The 14062-nt window shown below is 40.1% G+C and overlaps 1 protein-coding gene across 3 annotated transcripts in view; it reads right to left on the reverse strand.

The window, feature by feature from the left end:
* Nucleotides 1-14062, reverse strand: part of Cfap221 (cilia and flagella associated protein 221) — a 122873-nt gene that overhangs the window by 106195 nt on the left and 2616 nt on the right. For all 3 annotated transcript variants that reach the window (XM_063258946.1, XM_063258947.1, XM_063258945.1), the window contains exons 3-6: nucleotides 9238-9338; nucleotides 3814-3900; nucleotides 3555-3653; nucleotides 1717-1817 (exon numbers count right to left, since the gene is read on the reverse strand). In XM_063258946.1, coding sequence (XP_063115016.1) covers nucleotides 1717-1817; nucleotides 3555-3653; nucleotides 3814-3900; nucleotides 9238-9338 — 388 coding nt within the window. The remainder of the gene's footprint in view (nucleotides 1-1716; nucleotides 1818-3554; nucleotides 3654-3813; nucleotides 3901-9237; nucleotides 9339-14062) is intronic.

The following is a 14062-nucleotide window of genomic DNA, read 5'->3' on the forward strand; positions in this document are numbered from 1 at the left end:
CCATGTTTTATGCCTTATAATCACAGTCATTATTAATTGTCTAAATCATAAATTATCATGTGCTATTTTACATGTATCACCCCCTTTACAATTTTTCAGAAGTTTTTCTGAAGTCAACAGAAATGCTGAGTCAGAGATTCACTGGGCAAGCGCAGAGGTGGGGGAAGAGAATCACACATCACCTGAACCAAAAAATTTATTCCGGATCTAAAGTTTGGATTTCTACTCACAGGCAATGGGCAGTGTAAATAAATAAATAAAATTAATAAGGAAGGAGAACTCTGAAGCTCACTTTCATTGGCCTTAATCCTCTATCACCACCAAAAGGGATCTGCTGCTGCTCATTCTCACCAGATGCAGCTGGCCCTCCGTGCCTGTGTCCGGGCTCCATGCTGCTGCAGTCCACTTACCCAGCTCTCGTCCCCATAAGTTTGCTGAAACCCATAGTCTTTGCTTACCATCTGGACCTGTATCAGGGGACATCTAGTGTTCACCAACTACTGGATGAATTAAAATATTTCAGTGACCTTTCAACACTTGTAGATGCTCTGTCCCATCTGGAGCCCTGTACTCTTACCCCAGCCTCAGTCCCACCACCCATGACCTAGATGTGACATTTGTACCAGTGAGGACTTTCTCAGTCTCCCCAGTCAGAACTGAGTGTCTGCCTCTTTTGGCCCACAGAGCCCCCTATGTATGGTTAGCAGTTGGTGTTGTTAACTAAAGACATGGTTCCATTTCCATCAGATGTAGAGACCTTCAGAACCAGAGTCTCTACCTAGTGGTCTTTCAGCATGAGCAATACTCAAAGCATCAGGAAGTCCGAGTGGATCTAAGTCTGCAGCCAGGTCCTGCTGATGTGTCCCCCACCCTAAACAGCTAGATATCAATTCCTCGTTGCTGAATCAGTGGGAGAAGAGGAGAGCAGGCCAGGGGCCAGGCAGTTCCTGTACAAAGATGAGAGACTCAGGATCATATGTATTTTCCAACCGTGGTAGTTTAATAACTAGCATGGCTATTATATATCAATATCCAGTGATTCAATACCATATATCTTTGCATGTAGACAGCACTATGCCTGGTACAAGGTGTTTGGTAAGTAGTTACTCAAAGAATGAGACATATAATAATTATAATTTGAATCATTCACTATTTGACCAAAAAGAAGAAAGGGAGAGGGAGAATCTGAGACTTGGCTTCTACTGTAAACTTGTAACTATTAATGTACAGATTGGTAAGTATGGCCGTGTGACCTACGCTGGTTTATTAAGACTCACCCTGACTTTTTGTTTGAATCCTCCTAACCCCTCAGCTCCTCCAATAACCCCTGTAACCAAGCTAGTTTGGGGAGCTGTCTAGCCCCCCAAAAGGGGGATCTGTCAAGAAGGAAGCACAGGGTACCAGAAGCAGGATATGAGGAGAGTCAGGTGCTGTAACCTGATTTAAATCCTACATTCTGCTGTGCCTGAAGATCCGATCCGCACCTTTCAGTTAAATGACCCCAAGCACTCCCTTTCTTTCTTACAATATTTGACTTATTTTTTGTATTTTACTTTGTTTTGCCTTTGCAATCATTAAGTCCAGTCTAATTCAGGCTGAGAATCTCCTGAAGGAGAATCTCCATTAGGAAAAAATCTCACAAGTCTAAGTTTTTATTTGTATATCTCCTATCTTTCACATCCCATGACATCTTGCCAGTTCATTTTGGTAACTCACCTCTCACCAAGGAGAACATTTGATAGATTTATGAATGTGGGGAAGTCCAGGGTGTTCATGACAGGATAGGCATGGATAGGAACAAGCAAGGTGTCATCTCCCTAAAATTAGTGAGAAAAGGTGAAGTTAAACATTTTGAAAAGTATAATTTCATCTTGTTTGCTATCATAAAAATTTCCCTTAAGCTAAAGTACTTAAGTACATTAGAAATTCTGAGTTTTCTCCAACATAAAGTGTAGAAGATGTTAGGTATATTTCACTGAAATGATGTTCACTATTGTTGAAAGAGCTGAGGAAAATGATGCCTTCATATAGATATAACCACCATTCTGTTTGCTTCTGCTTCATCAAAAGCTGAGACACTCTTCAACAGTGCATGAAAAAGCAAAACCAGCACAGTCATCTGATTTGAGCAGCTCAGGATAGAGAGCAGTTTACTGGCAAAGGACACAGTGACCTGGTTCTAGTTCTGCAAAATGCATCAAACAAGACCTTTAATCATTTCTTCCTTTGTAAAACAGAGACAATCATACCTTTCCCAAAAGGTATTTTGAAGAAAGGAAGCAAATGATGATCTTAAAAATTCAGAAGTGCTATTCACAAATTGGCTATTGCTCTAAGCACTATTGTAAGTGGCAGGAAACGTGTATTATTATAAACAGCCCGCTACACAATGCTTAGCCTAGAAATTTTTCTTCTGCTGAGTATCCATTCTGAAGACGATATTCTGGTTCCATTTTTAGGATTTAAAAGAAAATTAAGCCAGGTGTGGTGGTGCATGCCTGTAATCTTAGCACTTGGGAGACAGGAAGAGGACTGCTGTGAGTTCGAGGCCAGCCTGGGCTACTCAGTGAAGCCAAGGCTAACCCAAACTGCATAGTGCGACCCTGTCTCAAAAAAACAGACCAAAACAAAACATTAAAACTCACACAAATAACAATGGTTTGTCACGTTATTAAGGAAATGTGTTCCTTGTTCTAAAATATTTGAGGTGTGTTAGCTCTGAAGAATGCTTCTTCCTTAGTGTAGAAGCATCACCAACATGATGTGAGTCAATGAGAAAATTCTATCAATTCATAAAAATTAAAGTCACAAGTTTCCATGACTTTTATAAAAAAAATTAAAAAGAAAATACTTTATAAGTCACTTTATTGTATGAATTGTAAGCAATAAAAGTAAACTCATTGGCTAGCATATCCCACTCATGCTTCAGGTTTGAAACACTTAAGAATGGAGCTAACTTGGAGTTTTCCTCAGTTTCAGAACTGGGTTTGCAATTGAGAGAAATGAAGGGGTGCAGATGGCTATTTTAAGAGAACTGACAACAAGGATAGCTGGCTCTGGAGGTCAAAGTGTGACATGTAGGACCTAGAAGAGACTCAGAAGAATCCCAACCCCACAGTGTGCCAGGTCAGGCCTGAGAATCGCAGGGCTGCCTCCTCCGTGAACCATGTCCTTGACACTGAGGGTAGTCGTTAATCTATAATCCTGACTTGGTGATCACTGGCTTTTTGGTCTAGCCCCTAGGAGAGAGCATCGCCACACAGTAAGGGAGGTTTTGGCACAGGGCTCTGGACACCTGCAGCACACAGTACTCTGAGTCTTCCTAGGTTCTCAGCAGTCTAACACTGTCCCAACCCAGGTTCTCAGTAGCCCAGCACTGTGTGATGGCTAGATGGATGTGCGTGTCACTGAACAGCGCCCTTCCATGTCAGTCAAACTGGCGCCTGAGGAACACCTGGCACCAGGCTGAGGGAGCTCTGTTGGGCCATTCCATCTCTCTCTCCCTTCACTGAGTGCTGGCCAACTCCCAGCCAAAACAGTTGGAGGAGACTAACCTTACAGTGAATGCGGATGCAGTCATAGTAGTAGCGCCACTCATCTGGAGAAAATGTAATGGTGACTGCAAGGGACAAGCCAGGGATGAGGCGGTTTTCCTGGAAAGCAAGTTGATTCTCGTTGGGACAAGCCCCAGACCTCACAGACCACAGCCCTGTGAGAGACAACACACAATACTACCACAGCCCCAACAGGCTTGAGACCTAGAAGTCCAGCAAGGAGCAGCATGGGGAGCGGAGATGGTCAAGGGCCACTTACCTTTTTCACATAGCTGATCTGAAAGTATTTGGTTTGCGGGGGTAAAATATGAACATGTGTGTCTTCATCAGAAATGTTGGCCAGGTGCTGGGTGAGAGAAAGACATGGTTAGAGCCAAGACACTGATTTATTTATTTGTATATTCATCTCCTCATGCATTTATACCTCATCTTATTCCTAAATGGATATGAGGAGACATATTTTTTAAACTTTGTAAAAGATTTGAAGTTTCCCATATATCATTTAAAAAACAACAAAATGTGCCCATGTGTCTACTGCTCCCCAAAGAAAGATACCAGGGTCTGTAACCCTATGGCCTCCAGAATACATGGTCCTCTAGAGGCCTCCTCAATCCTGAAGGTTTACTGTGTGCACTTTCTACTGAATTTAGTGTGGTCCTGAGAGTCCCCTGAACTTAAAGGTCAGCCACCAGCTCCCACAGGCTCTCTAATTCCAGGCCACTGTCTTGGGGTCAGAGGATACTCAGACCCTCAGAAAGTCAGGAGAAAACTGTGGCTGGGGCAGCACCTCACCCATCCTGGGCAAATGGCAAAGGCTACTCAGACAGCAGTAGAAGCCCACCATCCAAAGACAGAATTTTCTCTGAGGAAAGAGAGGGTTTCTCGCTGTTGGACAGGGAAGCAGGAACTTTGAGCTTCAGAAATCTGGGCTTCGCCTGTGCCATGCAGGGTTGAGTGGCCTTTGGTTTCCACAGTTCAGGCCAGAGGCTCAGCTTGTCACTGGGGCTCTGGGAGACTCATTGTCTGAGGTCTAGTATTCATTAAGGTCCTGTATTAGACTTCACACATTAGCTCCCAAGGAGACCATAGTGGTATTTGCATATGTTAAAAGTTCTTATTTGTTGCATGGGAACATTCTTGAAGTACCACAATTTTGACTTTGTTTGGTTATGTATTTTTTTTCATATTAAAATATGTGAAAAGTCTAGAAATGAAAGCTTCGTAGAGGCCCTGGAGAGGCACAGTCTTGGTGAAGGTTGTGCTCTCAGGGACCCAACACACAAGAGTAGTCCTCCCATGAGAGATGGGGAGGATAGATGTACTAGGCCATCACGCTCAGAGGCTTGGGTAGGATCTACATGGAGGTGAAGAGGTTCCTGGGATCTGGTAAGCTTGAGAAAGACCTCTCTCCTCATACTGGTCATGGGGCTGGAAGTGGGGGATGGTAAAGGCCTTGAGCTGGGAGTCCAGGGAGATCAGGGAGTAGAAGTGGCTCTACCATCAATCATTTACCTAAAAATCATCCCACAAGGACAGCAAAACAGACAAGGATGTACAAATGGGTTTTAGCATGTCCCCTGTAGAAGAAACTAGTGATTGTACTCCGAGAGTCCATGGTGAGTGCTAAAAGATCCCAATCCAGCATCTCTGCTCCAGAAGCAGCACCTATGGAGCTTCAACGATGTTTACCAAAATAGCCGGAGGAGCTTCTGGTAGCAGGAGGGATGCCAGAATGTGTGGATTAACTGGAGTAATATTGTTCTGGAGTTTCTACTTTGGTATATGAGCAACTGGATCTAGAGACCAAACATCCCTACAGTAGTGCTCTGAAAGGTATTTCAGTGTCCAAGCTGGGATCTTTAAGCACCTCCTCTCAGTCTGGTGCATCATCTCAGAGAAAATCAGTACTTCACCCCAGAGTACAGGCCCAATTTCAAACAGCCCCCTCTAGTCTGTTTTACCTTAACGTGTGTTGGTCGTGCACTTTACCCTAAAATTTTGTTCTGTACTGCATTTTTCTAAAATGTGAGAGTAAAACCGACACTCTAGAATGATATGCTGTGTTTTACTATGCTTTCAATTCCTCCCATTCCTACACCCTGAGGAGAAACCATTAAGATTCATTGCCCTAATTTTGAAAATAAAGATCTCAGGGGTCCTTAAAAACTATAATAGGGAAATAAAAAGTAATATGAGTATTTTTAAAAGCCAGAAGGTATCATTTCTTTATTTAAGACAAGGCTTCCTAGGCTAGCAATTTTGTTTGTGGCTGTCAACAGGAAAATTGATGGGTTGTTTACTTAATAAATATAATTTCCCAGGCAAAAATCTTTCCTCAAAGAGGAAAAGTAATGTAAGAAGTATTGATTTTGAGAACAGTGGGACCATTATTTCAAAATTTAAAGTACTTCAAAGCAGTGATTTCACTATGAATGAAAGTAAAATGGTTTAGTTCCTTTAGCCAAACTTGGATCGATCCCAAACGTTAATGAACAATTTATTGTGGTTTGAAACACACATTCAGTTATTTCACTCTTGGGCAATTTGCATAGTTTCCTGTAGCAAGATCAAGATAAAAACAGAGTTGGTGAATTTTTCTCTTTGTTTGGCAAGAATCTCAAGGTAATATCTTTGGGCTTCCACTTCACTTTGCTGGTAGAAACAGAAGGCTGGCTCTTCCAATATCTCTCAGCGTGTTTCTAAGATGAAGTAATTTTGTAATTTTATCTATTTCTGTTTGTTTTAATGCCTGATAGAAGCAGTATGATTCATGAGTCTTTGTTAAGTCAATCTCTTGCAAGAAAGTATATTCAATACAATTCCTTCTTGAGCATTCTTTGAGCACCTTCTGAGTGTTGGACATTGTGGTATGTGCTAAGGGACAGGCACTACAAGTGACAGATGTTCTTCTGTTCTCCAGCAGAATGAAGCAGAGTTGAGGCTTCAGATCTTTTTCAGTAATTAAATCAAACTCCCATGCTCCTCATGCATTTTCAGTGGGATTGCCATGACCCACCGAGGAAGTGAAAGTTGTTTTTTGGGAGGACAAAACAATCGTACGTATTACCATGATTTTAGGACCTTCCAAAGCTCAATCTTGTCTAACAAAATCTTATTTCTTAGTATTTTTTCTTCATTAATATTTTCTTAGGGGGCTGGAGATTTAGCCCAGTGGCATAAGTGCCTGCCTGGCAAGTGCAAGGTTGTGAGGGGCTGAGGATGTAGTTGAGTGGTAGAACACTTACCTCCCATATACCACAATCTGGATTCAAGCCCCAGTACCATTTTTTAAAAAAGCATTGCAATACTCACCAGGTAGATACAACATACCTTTATAAAAAAAAACCTTAGCTGTTATTTTTTAGAAAGGAATTAACAAACTGATTCTAAAATTCATATGGAATTTCTACAATAACCATGTGCTGCAATATCATTAAGAGAAACATACAGATAAGTGGGGTAGAAATGAGAGTCCAGAAACAAACTCTTACATTTACAATCAATTAATTTTAACAAGAGTGTCAAGGTCATTCCACAGGGAAAGAATAGTCTTTTCAAAAAACACTGGAACATGAGTAAGACTGAAGTTGGACTCCCAACTTATACAATACATAAAAAATAAAATGAACCACACAGTTACATTTAACAGCTAAAACTATAAAACAATTAGAAGTATATCTTTATGATCTCAGATTTATCAGTGGATCCCTAGAAGTGACATCAAAAGCATAAGTGACAAGACAACAAACAGATGAATTGGACTTAATCAAAATTTAAATCTTTTGTGCTGCAAAGGACATTGTTAAGAGAGCTAAAAAGATAGCTCACAGAATGGGATAAAACGCTTGCTAGTCATATATCTGACAAATGACTTTATCCAAAATATAAAAAAAAACTCTGAAAACTCAAGGATGAAGAGAGAAATCACTTAAATATAAAATGCATAAGGGATTTGAACCAGTGTTTCTCTAAGAAAGGAGACAAATAGCCAGTAAACTCATAAAAAGTACTCAAATCATTAGTAATTAAATAAATGCAAATAAAACTACAGTGAGCTGAATGGTGGTCTTGAAAAGATATGTCACATTCTATTCCCAGAAACCTGTGAATGTGGCCTTATTGGAGAAAAGGTCTTTATAGAATTTAGGCTGACACTCTTGAGATGGGTCCATCCTAGATTACCTGGTTATATGATTTCATTCACGTGAAATGCTCAGAATAGGTAAATTTAGGTTCAGGAAACAGATGAGTGCTCATCTAGGATGGGGCTGGAATAGAGTGAAGGCAAGGGATGTGACAGAGAATACAGAGGCTGATACTGGGTGTGAGGTTTCTTTTTGGGGTGATAAAATATTCTAAACTTACAATGTGCTAATGGCTGCAGATAGGTAAATTTGTTAGAAATCACTGAATGGTATGAGTACTGTAAAGTGTAAATTAATGCTGTTTGCATTATATTTCAGTGAAGCTGTCAAAGGTGAGTATAATAAGGAGCAAATAATGAAATCTTATTTTAGCTTTTGATATCTATTTGGCTTATAAACAGTAAGTATGAATAATACTTATTTTAGATCTATGCTACCATAACCTAGACAGGACCGTTCAATAAGGAAAAGTAAACTCTAAAATTAATCATTAACTTTGGTCTTGATGCCATCTCCTAACAGGTCTTTGCAGGGTGGTGGAGAAGTTCCTAGGCACAACTTTAAACACAAGTCCTCTTGCTAAGCAGGAATATTGGGCCCAACAGGTTTCTCCCCAGGTGTTAAGTGCAGGAGGAATTCAGAAACAGCATTTTCCCCAATGCTGGGGACTGCCTTGTAGAAACCTAACTTCATTTCCTTATAGCTCTGGCACATCTCAGTTTCCTCTACTAATGGTTCTCCCTCTAAAGGGTCTAACATCATAATTGAAACTCTGCCTTAAAATGATGCCCTTTAAGAGATGACTTTTAAAAATGCACCATAAGTAGTACTGTGGTAGCTAGGGACAGGACCAGAGGGAGAACATCAGTATAAATGCAGGGCCTCAGAAGGCTACAGGAAGAGACCCCAACAGCCCAGAGGCCAGTTTGGTTCAAATCTTAGGCCCCATGTGGAGCAGTTTTGAGATATGCTGCTCAGTGTGACTATACAATTGGTCATGGAGGTAGGAGAGCTGACATAAATGTTTTGGTATATTTTCACATGGCTTTGCACAGGGGAGACTCTGAATTCACACAGAGCCTACTCTGGTCACCGTCCAGGTCAATGAAGGGCACACAGAAGGACTAATCTTCCTTGTAAACTCTCAGTCACTGTGGGCTCTGGCTACTTTGTGTCCAGCCTTTCATCTGTCTCTTCTGCAGCTTGTTCATTGGGGTTGACTTCTCCCTCCCCAGATTTCAACAAATCCTCCCTGGCCAGATGACTGATTTAGGCATAGGCATCCAAGCCCAAAGCTTAATGGAATGCATGCTGGTGGAAACTCACAGGAAAGAGACAACCTTTTCCCTGGGAGGGCCCTTGCTCAGAGAAGAAGTAATTTGTTTGCTGCATCTTTAAAATTCATCATCACGGATCTACATTTCTAGCCTAGCACTTCAGCCAATTATGATGCTCTTTAGGTAAATGGATAATATAAATACAGAACAGTAATGTAATTTCATTACCATAACTAATTATAGCTCTTACAAAGTACCTACCAGAATCTGTTGGTGCTGTTTTTCTATTTGATAGCCTCCAAAATGCACTATGCCAGGTCTTGCTTGTATAGCATTATTATTCAGAAGTTTGGCATAAATCTCTATAAAAACAAGGTAGATAAGTACATATTGAGACCTCACAGGAAATATTAAATTAAAGATTCTATTTTTAAAAAATCTTATTTAAGGAGAAGAAGAAAAAAAATAGAAAAAGGGTACAAGTTATACAGAATTTTAAAGAAAAAAAACAGTAGGAAATCACTAGTTAATATATTACATATTGTCACCTTAGAAATAGTTGTTCAAGTTACAAAATTAAAGCATATAAAGTGGACATTCAAACAGTGAGACTGCAGATAGTTCTGTTCAATAATCCAACAAAAACTCAGTAGTATGGTTATCTATCTTACACGCTTAAATATACATGCAGTTATATCCTTTAGAACACTTTCTTTCCTCTCTTTTTTAAATGAAAATTACACATTTTGGGTTTTATTACTCCCACAGTTCTTATTACATTTTTTTGAAGAGAATAAAACCAAAGGTGATATAACAAAACAGAGTCAGTCAAATCAAAAGGATGGACATAGTACATGATGTAAAAACAGAATACAAAGTGATCAACAATGGTTACCATAATGCCTCTTGCTATCTTAAAAAGAATTCCTATATCATCAGTTATAATAAAATTGAACAAAACAGTAAAGAACAAAACCAATAAAACCAAAACAGTGGAGACATCACAGGACTTCAAAAAAAGATAATAGTCAAACCAGAATGGGCATCATAGTGAATCTTATTGTCTTCACAGTTGTTGCCTATGCTCTCAAACTTGGTGCTATCAAGCAAAACAGAATAGAGTAAAATCAATCAAAACAAGATGGTGAGAGCAATACAGAGTTTCAAATCAAGTTAATAGGAAATCAGTGTGGGTTACTATAATATATCCTACTATTTTTTAGTTAATTTTTCCCTAGTTAAAAAGATAAAAATAAAAAAATAATTAAAAAAGGAGATTGAGATAAACGAGGACATAACAACAGAACAGCACAGGTCAGAACATAACCATTTAAGCAAAATAGTGTTTTGCTTAGATATCCCAACATAAAAGTAGTTACCATAGTGTCTCTTTCCTTGAAATCTTTGAGTATAACTTCGTATACTGTAGCATCAAACATATTAAGACAATATAAGACCATTCAAGAGAATGACAGTACTACAGGGTAGTACTGTAGAACCAACTAACAGAAAATAAACAATGGTTTCTGTATTATTTCCTTGTCTATAAAAGTTTTTTTATATTATCACACATAATAAAATCCAATAAGATACAGCATGTTAAGACCAATGGAGACAGAAGAACAAAAACTTGATGGGACTTCAAAACAAGATGATATTAAATCAGCACTAGCTATTATGATGACTTGTTTTCTCCAATATAGCTGTTCCTACCATCCAACCTTCTCTGCCTCATTTCTGTTGAGCCCTTTTTCTGTCATTAGTTGTCAGTTTGTCTTCTTCATTTTACTTTCTGCTCCATTCATTGTGGCCTCTCTGCCACTGTTTCTGGAATCTTGGTATCTTTCTCTTTTACAATGTCCCGCAGTATTCTCTGTAGAGTTGAATTGGTGGTTGCAAATTCCCCTAGTTCCTCTTTATCCTGGAAGCACTTTGTTTCTCCATTAATTTCTAGGGACAGTTGTGCAGGATATATCAATCTTGGCTGGAGGTTATCTTTCAAAGCTTGAATTATTTTGCCCCACACTCTTGTGATTTGTTGGTTTGTGCTGAGAAGTCTGCTGTAATTCTGATGGGTGTTCCCTTGTAAGTGATCTGTTTCTTGTCTCTGACAGCTTTTAATATTCTGTTCTTATATTGGATTTCTGGAATTTTGATTATTATATGGCTGGGTGTAGTTCTGTCTGGGTTGTAGGTGGCCAGGGTCCTGTATGCCTCATACATCTGAGTATCTTTACCTTTTCCCATATTAGGGAAGTTCTCCTTGATTATTTCTGTGAATAGCCTTTGCAGTCTCTGCTTCTTCCTTTTCATTCTTAATTCTTAAGTTATAGGTCCTCTTATCATATTCTAGCCTTTGTATTCTTACTGCTTGTTTCCTTGTTATTTTTAAGAAGCGTTTCCTTTCATGCTCCCACATTACAAATCTGTCCTCTAGTTTAGATAATCTATCCTTAGTTTCTTTCAAGCTGTTATGCCAGCTTTCAATACAGTTTTTAGTTTCCTGGTAATCTCTTTGAACCTGCTTCATGTATTCTACATTTCCTCTATTTTCTCCATCAAACAATTCTCCCCTTTTTTTCTGTCCTTCCATTCCACCATCTGCTTTTTATTGGGAGGTGCTTAGCATTTCTTTAACTATTCTACTTATATCTTGCTTTACTTGGTCACTTTTGAACTTGTCTATGAGGTCCCAGAGATATCGCTTTATGTCTATTGGTGCCATGCCTGATATTGCATGTTTTCTGTTCTCATTCTCCTTTGCATTTACCTTTCCTGGATCAGTGTTCTCAGGATTGGGGACTAAGGACCCTTTCTTGTTGCTCCCTCTCTCCATACTTTTTGTTCCTTCCATACAAGCATATATAGGAGGCCCAGTTTCTTTCTTTCTTGGTTACAGTTTGTTTGAATTGCGCCGGCTAGGTCTTCCTGCCCACTGCAGTGTACTGGGCAGCCTATGCTGGGTTCGCCCCTCCAGGTCAGTCAACCTGCTGAAGGCCTCATTGCATTAGGGTGCACTGCCAGGCACCGGGACCTGGTTTGGCCTAGTCTACTGGTCTTAGTCTGCAGCATCACTCAGGTCAAGTGCTCCCCACCAATGCTGCTTGAGAGGGGAATATGTGACTGAAGTCACTGCAGTGTCCTGTTCTGGCTAGTCTTCCTGGTCCCAGAATGTCCTCTGTTGAAGCCTCCTAGTATACGGACGGGTCCCTGTTCCGCTCACTCACCGCAGGCTGATGCAGGGCTCCCCGCCAGCTTTGCTTTCAATTCAGTTCGTGGATTCCTGCTCTCAGAGCTTTCGTGTCTCTATCCCTGCTGTGAAGATTCAGATGCAGCAGCGGCGGCAGAAATTCAAGCCGTGGTTTCCAGAGGCACAGGTTCCAGCTTCGGCACTCAGACTTTAGCTTTTCCCGTCGCAGCACCGGGATTGCATTTCCAGTTGGTTTCTCTCAGCTTAGTTCGTTCCTGGGTCAGCAGGTATATCTCCCCCTGCTTAGGACTCCCCACACGACACCATTCCTGGAATCTAAGCTGGCTATCTCAGAGAGCCTCCGTAGCTGCTGTTATCTATCTACCATGTTCTCCTAAAGATTCTATTAACATAGGATCTCTTTAAGACATGTTAAGCACATGGAAGTTTTTTTTTTTTTTTTTTGGTCTTTTTCCTTTTTATCGGTACTGGGGATCGAACTCACGACTGCCTGCTTCCAAGGCAGGCGCTTATGCTGCTGAGCTAAACCTCCTGCCCCCTCACATGGAAGTTTTTAAGACACTAAATACAGCTGTCAACAAGATTATGTTTCCAAATAAAGTGGATTCCTTTGTCTCTATTTTTAAGTATCACTTGGGAGATGCGCTTCCATTGTAGCACAAATTCATATCATGTATATTACCCACTAAAATAATTTACTCTTAACATGTTATAAACATTTTCTAATAAAACACCAACTTATAAAAACCATATGCCCTGTTTTTGCTCTACCACTGAAATTAGTTATTATGCGATGAATAAGCAATTCAAAAAATCCAAACACCAAGTGTTTTAATTGTATTACTGTGCATTTAACTTTTATTATTTGGCTTCCTCAGGACAGCATTACAACATGATGTAAAATAATTTTAAAGCTCTGAGTACTGTTGTAGACAATAAAGCTTTAAATTGCCTTTGTGGTGATGTGAATGGATCTTTTTTTAAGTTCCAAAAGCAAGCTGAGCTCATAAATGTATCCAGATCTATAAATCTTTTTTGAGCTTTTTATTTAGACAGAAGCAGAAGCACATGGAGAAGTCACTGAGACCCCAGTGAATGACCTTTTTCATTTCTTCCCTGTTTTGTGTCAGGCAGGACTCTCATGCATTTGCTTATAGTCCTCCCTCCAACCCTATGAGCTATTATTTCCACAGTTTAGAAGCAGCTGAGATTTAATAGAGTTAAGAAATGAGCCCACAGTTGATAGCCAACAACCAAGCCCGGATCTGTCTGCTTCTAACCACTAACTTGCCCCCCCCCAGAATGTTTGTGGTATCTAATTTCTTATAAAGGATAACCTTGTGGCTTTGGCACAGACAGACACCGCCCCCCCACCCCGTCCCTTTCCCCTCCTCAGTGCCGGGATAATCTGAAGCATGGGGGAATTGTTTGGCGCTGTTTTCTTCTTATAGCCTTGTCACATCATCAGCTTTTGGCCAAACTGAAGGACTGGAATGGCACATGAAGCGGGCATTTTAGGGGGACTGGTGATTTCTCCTGCTTATTATTTGGCCATTTTTAAAGTGCTGAAATAACATCACTCAGTATTTTTTTAATTTTGAAAGACTATTTTAGGGCCATCAAGTAAATGTAAAACTACCATTTTTCTGCTAACATCCAGATATGAAGCATGCCAATTTGTACTTGACAAGTTCTACAGTGACAAAGAGTCACAGCAAACACTACATTTCTTAATATTTAAGGTTGGCCTTAAAAGATGGATTGGGCAATCACATGTAGTGACAAAGAGGTAGACATGGGGCTGCCAGTTGAACACCAGCTGAAGTGTGCCATGTCAAGGAAATTATGGGACTTCAGTGAGTCTTGGGCTCCCCA

The sequence above is a fragment of the Cavia porcellus genome, unplaced genomic scaffold, assembly GCF_034190915.1.
Source record: "Cavia porcellus strain 051 isolate PalLab524CR breed Dunkin Hartley unplaced genomic scaffold, mCavPor4.1 scaffold_12, whole genome shotgun sequence".
NCBI lineage: Eukaryota > Metazoa > Chordata > Mammalia > Rodentia > Caviidae > Cavia > Cavia porcellus.